This window comes from Populus alba, chromosome 16, assembly GCF_005239225.2.
Source record: "Populus alba chromosome 16, ASM523922v2, whole genome shotgun sequence".
Taxonomy (NCBI): domain Eukaryota; kingdom Viridiplantae; phylum Streptophyta; class Magnoliopsida; order Malpighiales; family Salicaceae; genus Populus; species Populus alba.
The window spans coordinates 15,250,162-15,276,348 of record NC_133299.1 but is presented as its reverse complement, the minus strand read 5'-3'; the positions used below and the strand labels follow the sequence as shown (position 1 = coordinate 15,276,348).

General features: G+C 33.1%; 3 protein-coding genes and 1 pseudogene across 3 annotated transcripts; all 4 read right to left on the bottom strand.

The window, feature by feature from the left end:
* Positions 1–1,644: 1,644 nt before the first annotated feature.
* Positions 1,645–7,111, bottom strand: LOC118035627 (uncharacterized; annotated as a pseudogene).
* Positions 7,112–8,738: 1,627 nt separating this feature from the next.
* On the bottom strand, positions 8,739–10,204 carry LOC118035629 (peroxidase 2). The gene is made up of 3 exons (XM_035041237.2): positions 9,899–10,204; positions 9,585–9,779; positions 8,739–9,465 (listed from the first exon to the last, which is right to left on the bottom strand). The coding sequence occupies exons 1-3, from the start codon at positions 10,115–10,117 to the stop codon at positions 8,917–8,919; spliced, it is 963 nt and encodes a 320-aa protein (XP_034897128.1). The 5' UTR covers positions 10,118–10,204; the 3' UTR covers positions 8,739–8,916.
* Positions 10,205–16,733: 6,529 nt separating this feature from the next.
* LOC118035630 (peroxidase RIP1) lies at positions 16,734–18,189 on the bottom strand. Its single transcript, XM_035041238.2, has 3 exons — positions 17,897–18,189; positions 17,578–17,772; positions 16,734–17,473 (listed from the first exon to the last, which is right to left on the bottom strand). Exons 1-3 carry the CDS (start codon positions 18,113–18,115, stop codon positions 16,925–16,927), a joined length of 963 nt encoding a protein of 320 aa, XP_034897129.1. The 5' UTR covers positions 18,116–18,189; the 3' UTR covers positions 16,734–16,924.
* Positions 18,190–21,003: 2,814 nt separating this feature from the next.
* Positions 21,004–23,218, bottom strand: LOC118035631 (cationic peroxidase 1). Its single transcript, XM_035041239.2, has 4 exons — positions 22,934–23,218; positions 22,042–22,218; positions 21,745–21,913; positions 21,004–21,640 (listed from the first exon to the last, which is right to left on the bottom strand). Exons 1-4 carry the CDS (start codon positions 23,162–23,164, stop codon positions 21,264–21,266), a joined length of 954 nt encoding a protein of 317 aa, XP_034897130.1. The 5' UTR covers positions 23,165–23,218; the 3' UTR covers positions 21,004–21,263.
* Between the last annotated feature and the right edge of the window lie 2,969 nt (positions 23,219–26,187).

Sequence of the window (26,187 nt, the reverse complement as noted above, 5' to 3'; positions counted from 1 at the left end):
GAGAAATTAATCTTTTTATGGTAAAAAAGCACTATGTGTTTAAACTATGGTTAAAATGAAAAAAACACCACGTTTTTAACCTCGACATTACGACGTAGATAAAATAACCTTCATGCCTTGCGCAGTCGGGAGAATCTCTATGCTGCGAAGTGCATGAGCATCCTGACCTTCAAATCTGCCACTGTTAAAACAAGCACCGGGAATTATGGTAAAAAAACGGGTAGCTATGATATCCAGGGGGCTCTGTGACGCCATTAAAGCTCTGGTGTGGGACACCATGCACCCTCACTAAAATATTTTAGGTCAAAATAACCATCATGCATGTTATATATGGAGTGCATAGGTACTTGTAAATTCTTAGGTGCTCCCTCCCTCTCTTTCATTTCTGCAACCCTTCTTGTCTAGTCTCTGAAAACCAACAATATTCTCATCAATCCAAGATGCTTAGGAGTGCTACTCCAGACGTGGACCATCCACAAAAAGCCCTCGAAATAAAGCAAGACGACAAGTTTTTCTCCAGGCTTATGTCCAAAGAGAACTCCATGGCTAATCCTTCTTTTAGAGTGTACTATGGCGGAGTATCTGTTGCTGTCCCGTTTGTGTGGGAGTCTCAGCCTGGTACCCCCAAGTACACATTTTGTGAAAAAACACTCCCTCCTCTAACTCCACCTCCCTCTTACTATACAAATTCTAATAAAAAACCCACCAAGAATCACTCAAGATCCAATCTTTTACGCTTCCTGTTCCCAAGGAACAATCTCAGGAAAACCAATGTGTCCTCTTCAGCAACACATCTGTCACCAAACCCATCTTCTGCATCATGGTCATCATTGACTTCATCGAGTACTCTTCTTACTTTGAGCAATCCAAGAAAGTACCATGAGAGGAGCGGGTTTTCTAGCCGTGGATCATCATTTGATTCAACGGTTTCTGATGATTTTGAAGAATCACACAATATGGGATCATCACCTTCTTCAAAATTGTGCTTTGGCATCAGTGGGAGAAGTACTAGTACTGGTGGGCTTCGAGGATGCTATGGTGTGTGGTAATCAATGGTTAGTCAACTGTGTTTGATCTGGCCTAGCTAGGTGCTGCCCAGAAATTCTCCACATCTCCACATGTTTATGCTATATGTTTTTAATCTTTGTTGGTCTTAATTTTTCCATGGTTGTGTGGCATGAACAACCAAAACTAATGAGATGTATCTTGAATGTTGTCAAAAACATAGCTGGTTTATTTTGCTATTGTGATGTATCTACTTAATTCAGCATCTCAGTTATTAGAACTTCATCATCATCCCCTTCTTCTAAATTTAGTGAAACTTCAAGAAAATGAAGTTCTTGAAAGTCTGGCTGTTTTGAGAAAAGAAGAAGATGCGATGCTCCTGTCTGCACTGTTGTTGATCTAATTTCCATTTTGAGGGGCAAGAATTATCAGAGTCATTGTCTTGTAATTCTATCAAGTAACCAAAATACACTTACATGTTGTGCATGAAATTATTAGCTGCCTTACATCTCTAATTGCTTATTAATTTCTATGACAAAACATTGCCTTAAGTGAGCATGGATCTCTACCCCACAAGAACACAACTGGTTGGACACTTGCATTTTTTTCGAAGATACTCTTGTCACATAGTAAGGTGGGGTGCAATTCGTAATTGATTGCTGAAAAACATTTTTGTTAGAGGTTTCTGTCTGTCCCTTTCTCTGCATGTGTGGTTATTTAATGCGAGGAAAGATTGGCGCGGTTTCCTACCAAGATATTTAATTTCACCAGAACATCTCTTGGCTCTGAGTTGTCTCTCTGTCTCGTATAGAAATCTTGTCATGTTCTGTAAGATGATGAAATTGAGCTCCTGCCTGTCTCTAAATAAGATCAATAAATGAGTTGCTCCACCTACCACGCAATTATTCAATCAAATATCGTTGCATGAATGCGTAATCCTTGTTCATCTTGTCTAGTTTATGAATTATTGATCAACTGCTTCAGACATGATCAGATCTTGCTCATGTAATCCCAGAAGATAAGCATAAACAAAGCAAAATCAGATGGAATACAAAGTTCAGGGAAATTTCCTTCATAACCTTGACTCATGGACAGTTCTTTCCTAGAAAAGTTCAATTAGCCAATATTACGGGTCCAAAGCACATGTGCTGTTAAGAACCTAGAGACCAAAAAGAAGAAAGAAAGATGTACTGAAGGTTCTCCTTTTGTTCTTTCTCGTGACCAGCAAAGATAACCACGTGAGCCCGAAGAACCTCGCATAAAGAAGATTCCGAAAAGGAAATCCAATAACTAACAAATACTTATTGCTCAAGCTTTGCCTGTTTCCAACTTGTCGGCATCTTGAGCGTGTTTCACAGGTCCATATTTTCTATGGCATTTGGTCTAGATTTTCCATGCTTCAAACTTTCTGATGCTTTACCCAATTACAGTAGCTAGGCTCTTTTAGTTTTAGTTGCTTCAGAAGCAAACCATGATTCCTTTTCTGTTGTTTCTCAATGAATGCCTGCAATATCGAGCGAGATTCTAATAAATTAAAAGCAACTTTCAGAGTCTTTATATGATAATTCATTGATTAAAAACTAGCAAGAAATCATCACAAGTTCTAATAAAGTAGTTCTGTTAGAACTCAGAAGCTTATATCGGGGAGAGACATGAACAATTACATAGATAGATACTCTGTAAAAGAAGTAGACTCGTATTCACAAGGTCATTAGAACAATTAGAAGACAGATTCAAAGACTGATATTTTTACTCTTTCATGGTTATCATCACTTAACTAGTCTTTAATAACACAAAAATTGAGCATCAATCAGGGCGTAAGCCGATGAAGACGGTTAAAGAGAATCAATGTTTCCTAACCAAATTTAGCTACCACATGAATTGCATTTGCTAAATAATTCACATGACCAATGGTAACGCCAGCCATGCTGCACAGTACAAGGACAGTCGTATCAGACAGCTCATGTTATTTCTATACCTCCTGCAATTGATATAAAGAAAATGAAAAAACAACTCACACTCATTCAATTAATTTGATTTATGTATTTTTCAAAGAAAATTTTACCTCTTACGTCCATTTCAAGTCATGTATATGTGAAATTCCCTTACCAGCCGATCAACCTGTTCAGGGGTTAAGCAAGACAAGCAAAACATCCCAACCTGCAATTTGGTAACTTGTGAGCTGAATGTTTACAGTTAAATGCTCAAGTTTAGGTTTTCTTTCTCTTTATTTCAAGTACTCTCCACTTGAAGCAATATGAATGGAGCTACAACGAAAAGCCACCAACCTGGTTAGTTGCATGTTCCCAGCTGAGTGAAGAGCCCAATTGCTCAAGGCTTTCCCGCAAAGTAGTCCGCAGACTTTGAACGCGATTTGCCATGATCTTCTTCTTCAGGTAAGATCAGAAGAAATATTTGCATTGCCATGCCAATCTGCTGAAGTTGACTTTCAATTGCAACTGCTTGCTTTGCATCATTGCAGAGGACGCTGAAAGAAGCAAAAGTAGCCTATATCGTAACTCAAACCTAAAGAGGAGAAAGGATGGTTAGAGGCAAGGACTGTAAGGTTATCTGAACATCAACCAGATTGAAATATCAGACTATCATTCAAGGCAGTGAAGATAACAAGGGGATGGCTTAGGACTTTGTCAATTACATTCTCTGGTTTTGTTTGCTATTATAGGCTTCTCACTATTCATAATCTATAATTATCTCAACTAGGTGCAAAAGCTAAAGTCTCAATTAGCTACCTGCTCTAATAAATCATGAATAAACCAACTATTCCAACCCTTCAAAACGAAAAATATGCACACAAGTCACAACTACGAAATATAATCCAGAACATGTACATGCTTGAGAGAACCAACTCGGTGTCCATATAATCCCATGTTCTTCACAAAGGATTGAACACAACCTATTAGGTGCCCATCTTCAACAAAAATCCGGATTGATTGGGCATCCCTGCCAATATCCCCACTTGCAAAACCTTGATAAGCCATGTCAAAGAAGGGGGAAGGATTTTTTTACCTAAAAAATAAGCAAGATAGACTCAGGTTGACAATCAGGATATGCAGAAATGTCGGAGACTCGCAGCTCTGGCATAATTAGCTTAAAGTGATATGAAATTCCTCTCCACTGTTCCTCAGTAGAGAACCCCAGCTGGGTTGTGAGCGCAAGAGCGGAGTATGAAAAATGAACAATCTGGGGCATTCTACAGACACAATAAACGGAAAAAACTAATGAAATTTGATACTTTTCCTCTCTCCACATTTTGCAAAGATTAATATGCAGCATGTGTAGTATTCTTCCCAGCAAGTATACATATTCAGAAAGGAAAGAGCTGTTAGGAATGGCAAATGTCAGAGGTAAATTGATGATTAAAAAAGAAGTCATGCAGAGATAGCCTGCTTATTGTTCATTGTTTCATATGCCTCCTTGTCACCGAATGATACAGAGTGTTTCAGAATCATGACACATCTTTTGAATTACCAAAAACAGAATTATTCTAGCGACACAAATTCTAGTAGACTGCTATACCTTGACATCATCCAAAAGGGCGGCAAAGTTTAGTGATAAGTTCTCTCTGGAACTAAGGCATCTCTCCATATTTTATGGTAGCTATGTGATGATGCCATTAGTCCACATCAGTTAGGAGACGAGGGCCTCGGTTGCTTATATAGCACCAAGGACACCTCTCTCATTGTGAGACGTCTTTTAAGGGACAAAACCCACTGGAAGCTATACGGGACAATACCTCGTGGTGGGCCTACCATGCTGCGGATATGAACACACACATCATCAGCTGGCACTGTTTATGGGAATGAGTCTTGTGCTTTACCCAAACCCCTTGTCTGGGGGTCTCCGATGATGCCATTATCCCACATTAGTTAGGAGACGAGGGTCTTGATTGCTTATATGGCACCAAGGACACCTCTCTCATTCCGAGACGCCTTTTAAGGGACAATACCTCGTGGTGGACCTACCATGCTGCGGATATGGACACGCATCATCAGTTGGCGCCATCTGTGGGAACGTGTCATGTGCTCTAGCCAAGCCCCTCGTCTGGGGGGGCTCTGATGATGCAATTATCCCACATCGGTTAGGAGATGAGGACCCTAGTTGCTTATATGGCACCAAGGACACCTCTCTCATTGCGAGGAGTCTTTTAAGGGATAAAAACCACCGGAAGCCATGTGGAACAATACCTCGTGGTGGCACGCCATGCTGCGGATATGTACACACATCATCACCATGCATTGCCAAAGATTGAATGTCAATGACAGAATGGAGCTCATTCACTATCCAATTTAAACAATTGGGTTCATATACCTGAGAAATTACTGAAGATACCAAACAAACTTGCTTGGACCAAGTGGGATCAGGCAAATACATTGGAGATTCAGGACAGCAATGCTTCTGGAACTCAGCAAAGAGACTACAATCACCAGTTCCTGACAGAGCTTGAATTCCAGCATATCTCCCTTTTATAACATCCGAATTCTTTCCATTAACCGATTTGACACTCCCCGCAACTAGTTTTGAACTCACTGCAGAAGAAACCGACTCCCTGCCAGTACCTCTAAAAAGTTGAGACCATAAAAGATTCGGTAGCAGAGAGGAGTTTGTGCAAAGAAGGATAAAATTTGCTTTCAACAAATGGTTTTGGCAATTGAATGAATTTATTTGTAATATGCGGGAAGCATGACTAACCATTTCTCTGTAAACTTGTCTAAAATATATGAGCAGTAAGAACAAATCAAATCCACATTTTGTCTCTTCTTTTTACAATTAACAGTTTACTTGTACAAACAGATTGAAATACAAAATTAGATCAATTCGATGGCACCATAATTACTATAGATAATTCCCATTTCAGAACAGCCATGATCGAGGGCATTAAAATGTTGAAATTGTCATTTTGAAGTTAGATATGTAGTGACCCTAAAATGAACTGTTCATGCTAGAAACAAGAGCAACATTACAAAGAAACAGCAAATTATGAACTTCTAAATTACAGAGAAGCTCTGGACAAAAAGAAAATGTAAGTTAAAAGCCAAGCTCTCTTCTTCCTAATTAGAGCTGGGGTTTCTAAAAGATATCATTGTAAGCAAACACATCAAACATATAGGTAGTATTCTGATGAATACCAAGAAATTACACTAAATAAGTAAATTAAGCAAATGAAACTCACAAGAAGTCACAACCAGTAATCTTGGCCCCAGTCTCTCTAACACATTGAAGGATAACAGGTTTCCCTTCATCATCCCTACAAGCTCCCTAAAAATTGGAACAAGAAGATACTATTCACAACCCACCAAATCAAGACTATAGAAAACACCATCAATAAGTATTGGAAATAGAAAGATATACCACTCCAAGATAGATCTTTGTGGGACTAGTGTCAGCAATAAAAGCCTCCGTGACACTAGTAATGGGATCTTTGGAGCAGGGGCTACATGATCCCACCATTTAAGTGCTCTGTTGCTTGTTGATGTTGAGAAGCATCTTGATGTTATTGTCAAGAAAAGCCTCCACATGATGATAAAATGATCTTCAATCTCAGCTAACCCAAGAAACTCGAAATGTCCTTGTATTCACCATGCATGGAGATGGAGTGGAGCATAAGTGGGCTTTCACATTCCTCTTCCTTCCTTCGTCTCTCAGTTATCTAGCCACTGTTTTCCAGTGGGCTGCTAGTTGGTTCTAAAGCTAGCACCAAGGCTTTTTACTAGTTTGCTCCTAATTTTTCCCACAGGGCAAACAGAAGGTGCTTGACTTCGATGCCTGTCTTTATATATATCTTTTGTTAAATCACAAATCAGCATTCCAAGCTCCAACTATATGTCTGTCTTCACACTTTCTTTTCAGCCCTTTTCCTTCTGCTTCTTCCAAGAGAGAGTGCCACGGTGTCCCAGAGAAGCTGAAAGGCTTTTAAAGCTTTCTCTTGGATCTTTTGAAGTCCCATAACCTTCAATTACTAATTAATTGGATTAGTGTTTTCCCCCCTCCACTTTTTCTTGGATGGTCTCTATGTATATTGATTTAGAAAGGAAAAAAACTTGCGCAGTAAATTAAAATCAAATCCATTATGATTCACACACTTTCACCTGCTTCTTCACAAAGAAAAGTTTACATGAAAAAAGTCAATTGGATATTATAAAAAAAGCACACAGTTCCCAGGTATTTTGGTAGATAAAAAGAGTTAATTATAGTACAAAATTGAAATGAATGTATTAATCATATTATTCACTATTACAGACGTTTAATTTCTCCCAAAGAAGAGGTAAAACCATGCCTTATTTAATTAAATAACGGCACACATTGCTAAAAAAATAATCAAACAAAAATAACAAAACAACTAAACTAATATGGAAGACAAATTCACCATGGCTATAAATATATTTTTCTATTCAACGCTATAATGAATTTTTTGCTATTCTTAAAAAATTAAATGTCTTGGTTTTGAGAGTATTTATATCTTTTGTATTAGTTATTAAAGGATTGACTAGGACGTATATATATTTTCTAATTTTTTTCAAAACATAATAAATGACATAATCACTCTTCAAATAAAAAATTTTAAAAATAGAACACATGGTTTTTCATATCCTTTTATTTTCTTAAATATAGTCAAATAACAAGTTTACCCTTTAAATAAAAAAAACTTAGATTGTACATTCAAGAGTCTTTTGATCTTTTCATTCTGGTTTTTCTGTTATTACCAAATTCATCAAGACCAAGTTCATGTGGGAGGCGTTCACGCATTTCAGGTGGTTTATGAAGTGCCTCCTAGTGGAAAAAATGCTTTTTTGTCGTCTTGTTAGATGTATCGACGTGTCCTTTTCTTGTTGGTATGGCATGTGTTGGTGGTAGTGAGACAATTTATCGTCGGTGAGTTTTTTTTTTCCTCTCTTATCCTTTGAAAATTATAGATTAGTCATCTAATTTGTTCTTGATATTTGAATTTCAGTCTTTAATTTTAATTTTAATTTTTGTTCTTGATGTTTTTGTAAAAACTTTATTTGTTTTCAATTCCATCCTTCAATCCTAATTTTTCATATGCTATTTTTTCTAATTTGGTCCTTATTTTATGCTATATTATTTATTTTCAATTTGGTCCTTATTCTTTTGATTTTTTTTTATCTTTTTATTAAAACTATTTATCTTTTCAATTTCACCATATGTTAACAAAATTATAGTTTTCGTCTAATTTATTTTTTATTTTGATTTTTATCCTTATTTTTTTAATTGCTATTTTTTTTTAAATTTTTGGTCTTTTCTTATTTTGGATACTTTTATGTGGTTATATTTTTTTTCTTCTAATTTCATCCTTCAACATTTGATTTGTTGAGGATTAGGCTTGCATGATTTTTTCATATATGATGCTTTTCATTTAAGGAGGACCCTAATTACTAGTTTGAAAAGTTAACGGGGTGACATTTTTTTTTTTAATTTCATTATTCAATATCATTTTTTTAAAGAAAAAATGGCTTTGTGGTTTTCTTTGATTCATTATCTATTATGTTATTCTAATTTTATGACTTGAGATGCAGGTATGATGGGTTAATCCAGACTAACTTGCTCCTTATTATCTAAGTTATATATCTATTACGCTAACTTGTGTTCACTTGTACTTGTTTTTTTATTCAATTTCATTATTTCATATTTAATTGACTAGAAATTAATTATTATTTTTTTATTTATTTCCATCATTTGATATTAAAATAAAAGGAGACTATAACCACGTTGTTAAATTTTTTTATTAATTTAAAACGTACATGGGATATTTAAACATTGTTTTTTTTTAAATAAAAATACAAACTCACTGTGTAGCACGAGACTACTAACTCACTGTGTAGCACGAGACTACTAATAATATTTTTCTATTTTGAAATCCAAAGTAGGAACATTTTAGTTCACCTTCCTACAATTCAAACGAACTTGTCCTTTCTTTCCAATCAGTGGGTTTATATTCCCCATCTTCACCATAGACTTAGCGAAGTCAGCCCAAAAAGCCTTGGCGTCTGAGCTGTAAGCCTCTACCAAGCTATCAGTGGAGCCTCCATTGAAGAGTTCTTGATCAGAGTGAAGTAACCCTCTTTTCTTCAACAATTTGTTGAAGTATCTAACATCAAAGTTTGCATGTGATGGGTCTAGAGCGGCAAGGTTTGAGTTACCTCCAGTGCGTGGACAGGTTAATCTGCGTTTTCGAGCAAATTTAGGGTCAATGTTAGTTTCGTTGTAGATTCTGTCTCTGAAGGTAAAACACTGTGCAAACCCTATCGTGTGGGCACCAGAGAGAGCTACAAGATCTCTCTCATCTAAACCATGCTTTTTGAAGATGTTGATTAGGTCAGTAAGGTTCATAAGCGGTGTTGGGATGTCTTTCTCCGCCGTGGTTTTGCGAGCTGTGGTAGAGTCTCTCCTCCCTAGCTGCACTGCCCATGTCGGTCCTCCTAGCTGCACATATTTTTACACACGCACGTTACTATAGGATTACATATACATAAAAAAAAAAAAAAAATGCAATTTATCTTCATTGGACATGCAAGAGTAGAAATGGTAAATAAACTACACACCACAACCACGGAATCACGAGCTGCAACAGCTAAAATGTCTGCACAAGAGACCACTGGCCTCCCACAGACTTTGTCCACCTCCGACTTGATTTGGTCAATAACTTCAAATCCTCTAGTTGAGTTTTTGTTAGGACCCGCTTTCTTTTCACTGTCAAAAGCGGATGTGGAGTCCAAGAGAAGTGACGCATCACAACCCTATATCATAAACAGCAAATTAAAGCCAAACCCATTACTATATATAAAACTTGTGATAATTAAGACCTCATAATTATGTGATAAATAAGAATAAATTAGAACACCGGTTAGTGCAATACATGGACAAAACAATCATGGAAGTGGAGACGTAATAAAGAAGCACCCATGCGTCTTTCTTTGTTAATCGCCGCCTCCACAACTCGTTTGATAGCTGGTAAGGCTTTGGGACACGCATTGTCGTAATAATTTGGAGAAAGTTTTGAAGAAGAAGCTGTAGTAGGAACAGCCAACACAAGGAACAAGGTAGAAATTAGACTCAAGATGCCTAATGAAACCATGTTTTTTCTCCAAACCTGCGGTGAAATCTTTAGTAACAAGTGTTTTCTATGCCCATTGGTTGATTTGAAATGGATATTTATAGACAGGAGGAGGGAAATGGTACTGCCATGTTCTTTATTGTTCAGGCCTTGGCGGCCATGTTTGAGACTTACGAGAAGCTTAGAATTGTCAAAACTGCAAATGTCATGGCCATGACTATATAAGTGATAGATGTTGTGCTAAAAAAATTGTTTGATTTAGTCATTGTTTAAGTGTTAGCTAACCCCCCCACTATTTTTTCAACAAAAAAAAAAAAAAAAACCTGCTCCCCCGACGTAATTATTCCAATTGTGATGAAATTTTCAATGCATGCTTTCTCACACCTTATTTTTTACTAGTTTTTGCTAGACTTGAATATATACAAACATTCATTTATCAAATTAAAAGCCAGCTTGTTATATGAAATTTTAATATATAATTTATATTATTTAATATATAAAATTCTTTAAACTTACATTATATTATACTTAATTTTATTAATTACTATAAATATGGTGGAATTCAAACTTATGATTATTTTAGTAATTAAAATTTTAAATATTTTATTAAAGAACAATCTCAATCTAAAAACTTAAACTATCAAAACTCCCATACTATGTCAAATGATATTCTCAAATCTATAAAAACTTAAATTGTTGTTTAAAATTATAAGATATGATTTTATATTATTTTTTAATATAATAATATATTATATAAGTAGATATAGTTTGATGACAGTGTATTTAGTAATTTCTTTTAATAAAATAGATTTCCAACGACTACGTACATTCTATTTGATTATTATATAAATAGAAAGTGATATCCCTTTATGTAACCAAAAATCAACCGAACTTTCCATGGAAAAAAATGATGGCGTTGTTAGCAAGTCTCTTTAGAGATGTATGGTGTGAGGATTTTATCATAACGAAAAAAGTGTGCATTAGGTTTGAAACTCTTGTCATTATTGACTGATATATGCAATGTTTGACCGGCGGGCGAGGCAAAATATCATTGATCATTTAACGATATATATATATATATATATATATATATATGTATATATATATATATATGTATACATACACACCCCAGAGGGAAATTTCCTTTTGAAAGTTACTTTCTTGAAAAGGATCGATGCTGTTGATTTTACCCATACGACTCACCTAATCTATGCTCTAACTGGTTTGAATTTCCGAGCTTTCTCTTGGCAAATGAATCATGTTCGTCAATCATCATACTGTGTTGATTGTGTGAAATACGAGACCATGAAAGTGAAATATTGCATAATCCATATTTCCGTTAGGGGGAGTGTTTTTCAAGTGTCAATTTATAGTTATTTTGTCAAATAAAAAATAAATTTTCTCATACTATATTTTTAATTTTAAATGAAATTTTAAAATATAATTTATATTATTCTTTAAACATATCTCCTTAAATGAAAATTCTTTCAACTTAAAACTTCTTCATGCTTATACTATTTTATATTTATTTTTTATCAAATAAAAACATGAATGGTAAGATTCAAATTTCGTGACTGCTTAATCAATAAGGTTTTAATATCATATTAAAAAAATCATCTCAATTTAATAATTTAAATTTTTAAATGAGAAAGTTCTTTAACATATTGTATATACATTTTTTTTTTTTTATGTACTTATGAAGTGGGAGTTCAGAATATAAATGGTAAAGAAAATGGATATTCATTTGGAGGTATAAAGTTTGAGTCTCATTCAATCGAATTTTTAATTCAATTTCATTAATATATGTGAAAATATCCTAAATTCCAGTCATAACATATAATGAATTATAACTTATAATATAAATCAAAATAGTATTGTAATGATTTAAAATATTATGAATAATTAATGAATTATAACTAATAATATAAATCAAAATAATAATTAAAAATATAATTATAAAAACATTAAATATATCTTTGTGGTCTATAATTAAAGTGAAAAAAAAAAGTTGGTTGAAATTATAAGAAAAGGAAATACATAAAACCTAGAAACTTACCCATCTGAATTTTGTTTTTACCTCCACCCTTCCAAGAAGCTAACGGTATACACTTTCTTGAAACTTTCCCATTCTCCTAAAATTATATTAAACAACAAATATAAATAAAAAAAAGGTATAAAAAAGCTGTATCCCTTGATCATAATACTAAATTCTAAAAAAGCTAAAGGCTTGAAAGTTCAATGGACCTGGACCTTATCACAAAATAAAAATGTTGCAACTCAGAATGTGGCCCAATTATGGAAACATTGGGCAACCCATGTCATTCCTGCATCCACTTGATATATCAATAGTTGAACTGACACTTGAGGGTCTAGCTCAAGCGGTCAACTGCAAGGCTTGCTTTGTGACTGTCCCGAGTTTGATTCTCAAGAGTACCAGTCTGTCACCCCTGCGGTGCCTTACCTGCTCATGGGGCTTGCAGGATGTTCAGTGGATCCGGGGATTAGTCGTGGTGCGCGTAAGCTGGCCCGGACACCCCGGGTTACCAAAAAAAAAAATAGTTGAACTGATTTTTTTATTAAATATTTTTGTAAATTTAATTTTTTTTTAGTGTTTTTAGATTATTTAAATATTTAAAATATTATTTAATGTAATTTTATTTAAAATATTTTTTTTAAAAAAATAATATATTTTAATAAATTTCTAAAGAAAACATTTAAAAAATAATATTAAACAGGAAACCAATTTATCTTCTTACTGTAAAAAAGAGTATATCTCTAAACATAATCTTAATAAATTAAAACTTAATAAATTAATAACATTAATTAAATAATATTTTTATTCAATTTCAAACTTAAAATTTAAATAATATCTTAATTAATTTAACTGAAGCGAAAATCACCTAAATAATAATTTGTTTGTGTTAACAACATAGCTCCATCGTTAACTTTTTCTAACCATTCCCAACACGTTTTCAACAAAAAAGAACATGAACGATGACGTGGAGTTGAATAGAATGACATGTAATGAATTCTTCTCTGCCTCTGCTTTTCTTCGCGTAGTGACAGAAAATCACATCCTTGAGACCTAATTTACAACCTAACATTTCTTTGCACTCCACCTGTTTGATAATATAACTGTGAGAACTGTCCCTGTCCCTGCCCCAACCTCTGCCCTCTCTTTCCCCTCACAATATCAGACTTTTCCATAACATAACATTGCAGTTCTTCTTCTTCTTCCTCCTCCAATAAAGCCTTCTACTCTAAATCACCTGACCTTCTTAACCTTCAATAATCATAAGAGCTAAGACATATCTCTCTCAAAATCCTATCCAATACCAACAAGTAACGACCATATAACCCACTCATGGCTCTCAAATTCTATTTTGAATGATGCCCAACATGGCTGACCTACAGAGAATTAAAGAAGGAATTTAAAGAACATTGCAAGGCTGAATCAAATCTGGCTTGACACCTATAAACTTAGGGCTAATATGGTGCGATTCAGTAAATCTTCGCCTAACTTTCCAGGCCTATCATTGCTGAAAGGTCATCAGGCAGAATTACCTAAGATAAATCAAACCCTGGTGTACTTTAGGGATGAGCGGACTCATGCAATGATGGTTAGAACACCAGGTTGTGCAAAAATTCCAAAGGCACGAATAGTAATATAAAAAAAACATTAAAACTGAAGTAGCCCCTCATATTTTATCATTTAGTCGTTCCCAACAAAAATTGCACATTGGTTATTATTAATTGTTTAGGGTTTTTTTTACCTACTCACCATTTTAATAAATAATAAAAATACCTTTAAGAGTACAGAAAAATAAAATAAAAAGTTTCAGAAAGGGTTGATTAGGTATTTGTATTTTTTATTTACCATAAAGCTACGCATATACTTTTTTGAAAACAAAATTAAGAATTGAGTCAAGACAACACAAATTAAAAGTTTAAAAACTAATAAGAGGAGATTCTAAATTTTAGAGTTAATTTGGTTAAAAATCAAAAGAATTGATAAGTTTATAAACTTAATTAAACTTTGATTTATAATAAATACAATCAAAGGTTTAATTAAAGAAATATCAAAGTTTGGGGCTGATTTGGGTTGCAATTGCAAGAAATTAAGTTCAACGACCACAGTGAATAAAAGGTGATACCAGAGGGGTTAATTGATTTTTGCAGGGGTAATTTTGAAAGAATTAAAAGTTAAAGATCTAATTAAGGACTGAATTGATTAAATTGAAAAGAAAGGACTGTTTTGTTAACTGTGCCGAAAACAAAATTAAAAAAGAAAAGAGATTTTCCATGAATACGGGCCCAATTGCTAAATTAAAGAACTTCAGGCCCAATACGGGCCCAATTGAAATTGATCCAGGGGCAAAATTAAAAAAGAAAAGAGATTTTCCATGAATACGGGCCCAATTGCTAAATTAAAGAACTTCAGGGGGGCAAACTGAAAATAGCCATTTCAGTTGAAAAATGGCGCCGTTTCAAAGAAAACTATTCATCTTCTTCGTCTCACCTGAGTAGGAAGAAAAAAAAAGACGCCCCTGCCAGCCGACCGTTACCATTACTCCTGCAATAAAAGTCCTGCAAGGTCGCTTCATTATCTGGAGGTGACCGCATGGCATAGAGGCCACGAACGGGAGGAGAATAAGATAAAGCAAAAAAATAAAAAAAAGGAGACCAAAAGAGAGAACAAAGGAGAAGTGAACGACAAACAGAAGCAGGGGACATTGGACAGTCATCGCACCGCTGCCATCGTCTTCATCCCTTCGTCTCCAGACCAGGTAAGTTCTTCATTTTCCCGCTTTGCATCTTCGATTCATTTCACATTGTGCGAAAGTATTTAATTATTTATAATTACCTTCGCACTGTAAAGAGCATGCGTGCGTGAATGTGCCTGTTGCCCAACCGGATAATTGGTTTGTGTCCATAACTAGGCTGGGCTGGATGGATCTAGTTCAGCCCGTATATTTAAGTTAGATCCAGCATGAAAATAAAAATAGAAATCAGTTGTGGGCAGGTTCTAGAACTTCACCTATAAAATTATTTGGTAAAATTTGAGTTCAATTTAACAATAAAATCTAAAATTGTACTTGTTTTTATCATGTTGCGTTATCTATAATCATGTCAATCATCATCATTATCACATATAACCTATCATCACTCACTGCCGTCATCTTTACCTCAATTTTCAATTTAATAACTTTTTTTTATATAAAGCTTCCAAATATTACTGACAATTTTTCAATCCATTGCTAATTCCATTTATAATATTTAATTTATTTTTTTAATTTAATCAAAAATTTTTAAAACTCCTTAAAATATCATTGGTGACTTTTCAGTCCGTTGATAATTTTATCTGCGAGTTATTCAAAGTAACCTAAATTGCCTCAATTTATGGATTTAGTGTGTTTTTTTCTAATTGAAATTGACTTTTTTATAGTTTATTTTTTTTTTCTCATATTGTTAAAAGAATAGTTTTAGAGAAAAATTATGTTATTAAACTTTATAAAGTAAAAAAAAATTAAAGGATGTGGGGGGAACTATTGTTCACCCAACACCCATTGCATTGTGAATTATAATAGTAATCTACAATGTTTTACTTTTTTTTTCTTTGTTTTTGAATTTTTGTTTGATTTTTTTTTTTCAAATTTTTTTTATCGATTTCATCTTTTAAAATTGAAATTGTTAAAAATTTGACTTTGTAATTTGCTTCATTTATTTTTCCTTTATATAAGGTTAGCATGATTTATGGGTTTCCCAATATAACCTAGGTTACCCTGGTTTTTCGAGTTTGGTGGGTTTTTTTTAATTGAACTTAACTTTTATTATAGTCTAATTTTTTCTCATATAATTAAAAAAAAAATAATTTTAGAGAAGAATCATATTATTAAACTTTATATAGTAATAAAAATTAAAAAGAGTGAGGAAAACATTGATTCACCACACATATTGCACTGTGAATGACAATAGTAACATATGATGTTTTGCTTTCTTTATATTTTTGAATTTTTGTCATGATTTTTTTATTCAAATTTGTTTTTGTCAATTTTATTCTTTTAATATTGGGATGATTGATAATTTAGCTTTATAATTTATTTCTTTTTATTTTATCTTTTTATAAGGTTAGCATGATTTACGGGTTTGCTAGGGTAATCTGTGTTGCCCTGATTTACGAGTTTGGTGGGGTGTTTATTTTTTAATTGAACTTAACTTTTTTATCGTCTATTTTTTTTTATATAGTTAAAAAATAGTTTTAAAAAAAAGTTATATTATTAAATTTTATAAAGTCCATGAACCTATTCATAACTTTGGTTGGTTGACTTGGTTCACGGATTTGATAAGTTTAACTCTTATGAATAGTATAATAGAATTGAATCCAACTTTTTTTTTTATATATATCTCTTTATGAATGGTTCAATAAATATGTTATTTAAGATAATTAAGAAGTTACAAAACAGATTTAATTAATTACTAGAGTGGATAGAAATAGCCAGCCTGTGAATGCAGGCTTAACACAACCTATTTAAGATACAAACAAGTGAGCCGAACTTGTTTTACTTTAATTCAATAAAATAAAATAATATAAAAAACAGCATATAATGGAATATGCAAATTGAAATTCGGGTTCCACTAAAAAAAATATATAATTTCATTGGAAAATACACCAAAATAACCTTACATTTTTAATACAATCGAAGTCAATATACTATGCAAACAATTAAATCTTTGCAAGTCTTAATTCACTCACAAAGAAGAGAGATGACACAATTACAATGAATAAATTAAAACACACAAAATTATTTTTGCAGTCCAAACAACAATTTAGTTCACCTTCCTACAATTCAAACGAACTTGGCCTTGCTTTCCAGTCAAAATTTTTATATTCCCCATCTTAACCATAGACTTAGCAAAATCAGCCCAAAAAGCCTTGGCATTTGAACCATAAGCCTTCACCAATCCATCAGTGGAGCCACCGTTGAAGAGGGCTTGATCAGAGTGAAGCAACCCTCTTTTCTTCACCAAACTGTTGAAGTATGCAACGTCAAAGCGTGCAGGTGTTGGGTCTAGAGGAGCAAGGTTTGAGTCACCTCCGACGAGCGGACATGTTGATTTGCGCTGTTTAGCAAATTTAGGGTCGATATTTGCGTCATTGTGGGTTCTGTTTCTGAACGTAAAGCACTGTGCTGACCCTAAAGTGTGGCCTCCGGAGAGAGCTACAAGGTCTCTCTCATTTAAACCCTGCCTTTTGAAGTTGTTGATTAGGGCAGGAAGATCCATGAATGGTGATGGGAGGTCATTGTTGGCTTCGTCTCTGCTAGCTGTGGTTGAGTCCTTCCTTCCTAGTTGGACGGCCCATGTTGGCCCTCCTAGCTGCACATATTTTTATATGAGCAAGTATATAGATTGCAATGTTAATTAAAAAATACTGAACCACCAACTATATATACAAAACAACTCTTTAATCGATCACGTACCGCAACGACGGAGTCCCGGGCTGCAACAGCTACGATATCTGCACAAGAGACCACCGGACGTCCACAGATTTTGTCCACCTCCAACTTAACTTGGTCAATAACTTCAAATCCTCTAAGAGAATCGATATTAGGAAGCGCATTCTTTTCACTGTCAATGGTGGATGTTGAATCCAAAAGAATTGATGCATCACAACCCTATATCACATATATACAACCAAAACCAAAACCATTAGTATAAGAACAATATGCATGTAAAACTTAATTATGTGATATTATTATTAAATAATTAGGAGAAATTAGAATGTGATTAGTGTAATACATTGACAAAACAATCATGGAAGTGTAGACGCAACAAAGAAGCACCCATGCGTCTTTCTTTGTAAACTGCAGCCTCCACAACTCGTTTTATAGTTGGTAAAGCTTTGGGACACACATGGTTATAGTAATATGGAGATAGTACTTTTGAAGAAGAAGCAGAAGTAGCAAGAACCAAAAGCACAAGGAAGGCAGAAAGACAGAAGATGGTACGAGAAACCATGTTTAGTTAGTACTAGATCTGTAGTGATCACTCTGGTTAAAGCTCTTGTTTTGCTTTGATGATTTTTTGTGTTTTCCTTGCCTTTCTGCTTGTATTTATAGGGCATGGGGGAGCTAGAGTTGAAGTTCTTCGACATTGTAGGACTTGGCCAAACCTAAGACTTCTGAGAAATTTACAAATGTCAAGGCCATGATTAGGCAGAAAAGTACGTTAATGTGCTCTAAAAAAATCTGTTTGATTTAGTCATTTCACAAGCTAGCCATCTAATTCATGTTTATATATGCATGGAGACCATGTCGTGGGAATTTTTTATTTTCTATTAGACACACCCTGTCTCTTTCTCAAGTAACTTATTTCTAGCTTCTCCCCGAAAATAAAATATCTAGCTATTTCGAGACTGAGTCGGGGAGGTGATCAACAACCAAATCGCTTAATTTGTGCATCCATAGGCCATTAATTAATCAGAGCTAGAGTATTGTTTTATATGTTTGATTTTGTATTTAATTTTTTTATTTTAAATTAATATTTTTTGATATTTTCATATCTTCTTGATGTATTAATATAAAAAAAAATAAAAAAAATATTATTTTAATATATTTATAATTAAAAAATATTTTAAAAAACATTAATTATTACCACACTTCAAAATATTTTCATACTCTTTGAAGAAATTATCAAGCCAATAATGACAACAACCACATTGGAGGTGGGGCATGCCTTGGAGGAGATATTGGTGATAGGAAATCTACTTGACCAAGCAAGGAGTAGAATCAAACTACATAATAATTAAGGAAAAGGAACCTAGGAGAAAGTCTAACTATATTTCTTAAAAACAATTGGAGATTTCAATGAATTAATAACTTTTATTTTTAATTTTTTATTTGCAAATGCCAATTGACATGATAGTTCCCGCGTTAACATAAAAAAAAAAAAAACTTAGCATTAGGCATGCTAACCTTTAGATTCTTGTCTTTGGATTATGCATGCAACTGCATGGTTCACATAAAAAAATAATAATGTAAAGTGTCAACCATATTATAAAGCAACAAATAGGAAAAAACACATGTAATATGATACAAAATCCCCGCGGTTAATTTATTCCAAAAGCTAGGGTGCTCAAGCATGCTATAGCTAATAATGAATTAAAATATCTTCGAAGCAATTTCTTTTCCGACAAGTATAATTGGTCAAATGAATCTCGTACGTGTTGATTTTATCAACAATTCACCTAGTCACTCTAATTAATTATGAAAAAGCTAGGTAGATCCTTGTCGAGATCAAGAAAAGGACGCTTCACCGAACAAAGTTTCTAACCTCTCTTGCTCTGTGGTTTGCCACGTGGCATGTAACTGTTCATCTTTCTTCGATCATTTTATAATCATTTCATTTTTCAACGCTGTATTAATTAAAAATTAAATTTCATATTTCTTTTTTATTTATTTTTTTATATCTTACGACTTCAATTTTTAATTGAAATTTTCTTCGATTGATCATGAATTTTTGTGTTATGGGACCATAATATATTAATGAAAAGCTTATTTAAACTTTCTTCTTGGAATTTGTCAGAGAGATATCTTCAAGTTTTAAATTCCATTATTTTGAAGAATTCCGAGCTGTTTTCAATCATATCGCATTTGAACTTTAAACCACATTGCATTTGAATCCATTATATTTATCTTCATAATCATCTTTGGAAAATCCGATTCTGAACTGCATAAAATATTACACAGCTAGCAGTCAAACTTACTCAAAATTGAATTGTTGAAACTTCCATCCCTTCGGAGGACAATAACGAAAAAATCAACAAATTATTTGTCATAGATATAATATTTTTTATTTGTTATTGATATTTTATTTTCTAATTATTTTATTAAATTATTCGAGCTTATTAAATCTATTCGAGTTAATAACCAGAATATCAAATATTTTTTTAAAAAATATTTACATTATTTTAATATCTTTTTTACATTAAAATAAAATATGAACCAACCCAGCAAGAACTACTTATCTAGTATCTTACTTATTCCACAACATCTTAATGTAATTGAAACTCTACATTTAATAATGACGTTGGGTATGTATCAGTTAGGGTCACTATTGTATCCATGAGATTTTGGGGCAGCTAATGATCATGATAAAGATTAAGAAATATCCTAATTAGCGTGCTAAAAACACTATGCAATCCATTACTCATCCACACACACTTGTAACATTGTGGATTGTGACGACAATGTTTTTTGTTTTTTAAGAGTTTTAAGTCTTTTTCCCCATCTATTTTAATTAAGTTTCATCAAAATTAATTAACGAAAAATATATTAAGGATATTATTTTATTAAATGTCATACAATCAAATTCCAGGCTTCCATGTCCTGTCAAATGATTGAGCTGTCAACTACAGTCCTCATACTTTAATAAAACTAATTATCCAATCTCGAAGTTTCAAAAAACTATCTACAATATAACCTCAGTAAATTATTAACTTGATTAAATAGTGTTTTTTATTCAATTGAGATTTTTATTATTAATTTACAGAGATTTAACTATATAATTATGGTTGGTTGATCCAAGACATGGTTAACTCACCCCATGAATCAAGCCACGTATAAAAAACAATGTTAAACACCAATTGATCTAGTGGATCTTCTAAAAACCCAAAAAAACATGTTCATTTTAAATTTTTTTTAAAAAATAATATTATTTTTATCTTTTTAACTTTTTAAAACTTATTTGAGTTCACTTACCGGATCATCATGAGTCATAATTAATAACTATGTATATAATTAATTATATATCCTTTATGGGCTGGCTCATAACTAGCCTGCACCGATAAAAAGCCCCGTCGAATTCGAAGCCCTTGGGTTTCTATAATCATTCCAATTGCTGTGTGCTTTTGAAAAACAAAACTCCAATTGCATAGATTTCATAAGTCTCATCTCACATCGCTTTACAAATACAGACTACTTGGAAACTTTTTCCCAAGTCTTGCACCCTAGAAGATGGAAATAGGATCGCAGAAACTTTTTCCACAACCTTACAAGAGAGCAAAATAACATGCAGACATGTATGTATTTGCCCTCCTTTATTTTTAGGATCTACTCACACACATAAACGAAGAGCTGCTAGCCATTTGGACCACTGGGCATAGAACTCAGTTGGCTTTCCTGCAATTGGTCCTGATCTGGCCATTTGTGCCAGTGAGTGGGCTAAGGTTTCCCATCTTTTTCATTGCATTTGCAAAGTCTGCCCTGAAAGCACCCTGATTAGAGCTATAAGCCCTAACCTGAGCATCTGTAGAGCCCCCGCTAAAGAGTTGCTGGTCAGAGTGTAAGAGGCCCTTCTGGTTCAGTAAGTTCCTGTAGTAAGCACTGTCGAAAGATGTCGGGCTCGTGACATCCAAAGGGACGAAATTGTTAGTATTCTGACACTGAGCTTGTGTTGATGTTTTGAACGAGGAATCTATGTTGGTTTCACTGTTGATTCTGGTTAGGAATGTGGTACATCTTGCTTGCCCTATTGTGTGAGATCCTGCAACACAAGAAATTCAGAAGACAAAACAATGGTTAATTGCTTTTCCATGCCTAGCTAATTGTTGGCTTTAACTGCCATTAAAGACACAAAATTAAGCATACCAGAAAGAGCCACCATTTCTTTAGCTGTGAAACCTTTGTTGGAGAAGGCAGAGATGAGGCCACTGACATTCAAGGCTGGGGAAGGGATGTTGCTATTAACATCGCTTACACTTCCTGCTGTGGCTGAATCTCTCCTGCCCAATGGAACTTGCCAACTAGGACCACGCAACTGAAACAAAACGATCCAAATATTTTAGAACATGTAATTATACACAGAGAGAGAGAGAGAGAGAGAGAGAGAGAGAGAGAGAGAGAGAGAGAGGAAGAGGAAGCCATGAAAAATGGTATTTTTCTTACAGCAACAACAGAGTCCCGAGCAGCAACAGACAAGATGTCAGCACAGGACACAACACCAGGGCAGGAACTCTCTAATTGAGTTTTAATACTGTCAATAACTTCGAAACCTCTCAGAGAGTTGGCATTTGCTGGTGCTGTCTTTTCTCCACCGTCCAAAAGCACTGATGCATCACACCCCTGCTTTACAATATTGTTCCACCAATTAAAAGCAAATTCAACAGTATGACATAGACAGAAAAAACTCTGCATGCCAAGTAAACATGACATGATGAATCCATGCAAAAATACAAAGGGACAAGACAAGACCAGCTAGCTTTAGGTGGAAAGGTCAGCAATACGGGCTGAATTATTTCTTTTACTTTTGAAGGGAGGAATTAGAAATAAAAGTAAAGGTGCTTTTATTTTTTAATTTTTAATCTTACTAACTAATCATGTGCACCATATAAAAATCACGAGATTTTTTATTTTTATTTTTTTTGTAATTGATCTTGGATTAAGTTCGTCAAAAAAAGAAAGAAAGATTAAGTTCATCAAAAATTTTATCATTTTCAATCCCATAAATCACAAAGTACCACCATGATCTAGTAGAATGTTCAATTTCTCGAGTTTATATAGTGTTGGGGTGTACACATTTCTAAATAAATTAATTATGAATATATTTTTAGCATAAAAATTCGAATTAGCAAAAGAGAAAAAAAACAGAAGGAAGATTTAAGTAAAAAAAACTTGAAATTTCTAGCAGCTAACTGGCTAGCATGTAGTTGTGTTACGTGCCATACATATGCAAAATAGAAAGGGAAAGATTTCTTAAAGAAAGTTTAATAAAGTATAGAAAAATAAGATTAATAGGGAAGTGATGATTAAAAAAAAGAGAGAGAGGCAGACAACTTGCATTAACAAAGCAATCATGGAAATGAAGACGGAGCAAGGATGCCCCCATGCGAGCGTCATTTGACACTGCTGAGTTAACAGCTGATTTAATGACAGAAAGGACACTGGGGCATGATGTTCCATAGAAGTTTGAAGCTAATTGAGCAGAAGCAACACCAACAAGAAGCAGAAATGCCCCTAAATGGAATTTGAAGGTAGTGATGGTTGACGAGGAAGACTTGAAAGAAGCCATGAGTAGTGATCTTTACTAGAGAAACAAGAAGTTCAAATAGGGTTGAGGCTTGTGCTCGATGCTGTGTTAAGCGTCTGAAGGATGTATATATAGTAAATTGGAGCGCACGAGTCAACCTTGCACTTGGTACAAATAATTTGAGTCAATGTTGAAAAAGAAAGGATATAAAATATATAGTAAAAATATTATCTAAGGAAGGCAGTTGGTTTTATATAATTATATTACATAGTTATATGGAAAAGTAAACAATATATATAATTTAACATACATTCTCCGTTTTAATGGGGCAGGCTTTAATTAAACTTAATTTGTATAGATTGTCGATCATAATAAAGGCTAAATTATTTGCATAAAAAGGAAATAGTTATAGTTTAGGGAGAATGTATATAATTTACATTCTATATAAATTAACAGAAAGGAGCATTGATACCATATGCATAGGGTGCTGATCTCTGTAGATTTTCCTGTTCCTTGTAGCTGAAGTAGGTGACTTGTAGTGCTGGTCATTTTCAATGCATTATAAGCCACTGTTATTCTGTCATATTCGTCGAGCATTATCTTCCAGCACTTCTATCTTTTTAGCAAAACGCGTATGGGCCAAAGAACCCAGTCTTGAACAACTACAAGTTAAATTTTTGTAATTCTAATTTCATGATAAAAAAATAATAATTCCATTCTGCATATAAATTGAAATTCATCTATTATATATATATATATATATATATATATATATATATACGTACCAAGCATACAATTACCATGAATGCCGCGTTATTAATTACAAAAGACTCTGTTTTCTTTCTTATATCAGCAATGGAGTTTTTGTTCGATTATTCATGATTTGTTTGTGTCATGGGGTTCATAAGATATTAATGAAAAGCTTATTTAAAGTTTTATAATATGCTTCTTCTTGGAATTTGTCAGAGATATCTTCAAATGTCAAATTCCATTATTTTGACATATTCCGAGCTATTTTCAATCAAAGGAAACTATTCTAGTGCATTGATGCTTGTCTTGAATATATTTCGCATGGGGTTGATTTTAGGAAGGTGAACTAAATTGTTGTTTGGACTGCAAAATTAATTTTTTTATTTATTTTATCTTTTGATCAATATGCAGGGAATCGTCTTCTTTAATTATAATGCTACAGTAAATTGTGTGTTTTAATTTATTCATTGTAATTGTGTCATCTCTCTCTTCTTTGTGAGTGAGTTTAGACTTGCAAGGAAGATTTAATTGTTTGCGTAGTATATTGATTTCAATTGTATTAAAAATGTAAGGTTATTTTGTTGTATTTTCCAATGAAATTATATAATGGACCATTATATGTTGTTTTTTATATTATTTTATTTTATTGAATTAAAGTAAAACAAGTTCGGCTCACTTGTTTGTATCTTAAATAGGTTGTGTTAAGCCTACATTCACAGGCTGGCTATTTCTATCCATTCTAGTAATTAATTAAATCTGTTTTGTAACTTCTTAATTATCTTAAATAACATATTTATTGAACTATTCATAAGAGAGATAAAAAAAAAAAAAGCTGAGTTCAATTCTATTAGACTAATAAAAAAAAGTTAGATGAATATGGTGCTTTTCTATAACCATAACTATGATCAAGGTTCATTAATTCTTTATTCATTTAATTTTTGTTTTTGGCAGTGATTAAAGGATATTTTGGGATTGAAAATGAGTTTATTGAAATAAAGGTTAAAATTATTTTTAAATAAAAACAAGTTGAAATGACTTTTTGAGAGTTAAGATAATTGGTGGTTGATTTTCCGGCCATTTGAAATTTGAATGTAACGAAAACTATCCAACAAGCGAAAGCTCTTCTGCCATAAAAGACAACCTACCCTCAATTTCTTATAGGCCTGCTCTAGAAAAAAAAAAAAAAAAATAGAGTTTGGCTGCTTCTTCTTCTTCTTTTTTTTTTTTTTTTTTTTCATTTATATTAATTTTTTAAAACTGTTTGGTTTAACTTTATTCATTTTTATCATGTTTTTTTTTTTTAGTTTCATAATACTTCAAAGAGATTAATATAATTTATCTTAAAAATATTTTCTCTTATATTTTATATAAATTAGTTGTATTTGTATTATGTATTTTTAAAAATAGAAGTCATTTGTTGTTAGCAATGACAATTAGTCTTTATAATAAAATAAATAAAAAACATATAAAATAAAAACAACAACGGGTGTAAAAATTTCTGCATGTGTATTTATCTTTTACTTTTATTTAGAAAAATAACTTTCCATGCTTTAATTTATAATTAGAGATAACAACTCAATTTTTGGTTTATCAATTTTTTTATTTTATATTATTTTTCATTTATTTTATGAAGCATATGAAACATCTTTTTGTTTCTCAATCAAAACAATATAATACATAAAAACATGTTTATAGCATAATTGTTTCTTTTTCTTGTGTTTAAAACTAACTTGAAATTTCTGTGTTTAAATCATGTTTATACCGTAGCGCTAGCATAAAACTATTAATTAACTAAAGAAATGTCCCCCACCAACAAATAAGCATAAATGGATAATACATATATTTATGCCTATTCCTTAACCTCCAATATCTTCAAGTTTTGAGGTTCGTCAGAGCATAAATTTCTTCTTGGAATTTGTCAGAGAGACATCTTCAAGCTTCAAATTCCATTATTTTGACGAATTCCGAGCAGTTTTCATCCATTTTGCATTTGAACTTTAAACCACATTGCATTTGATTCCATTATATTTATCTTCATAATCAGTAATAGTGCTAAGATATCAGCTTTGGAAAATCCGATTCTGAACCGCATAAAATATTAAATATAAAATATTTACAGCTAGCAGTCAAACTTACTCAAAATTGAATTGTTGAAAGCATATTTTAAACAACAGCCAATCTATGAACGCTACTTTAATTGAAAAAAAAACGCTTCGGAGTATAGTCAACTGGGGACGCATCCATCCCTCAAGGTTGGTTTATTTAACTGGGGGCAGAGGACAATAACGAAAAAATCAACAATTGTTTGCTAGATG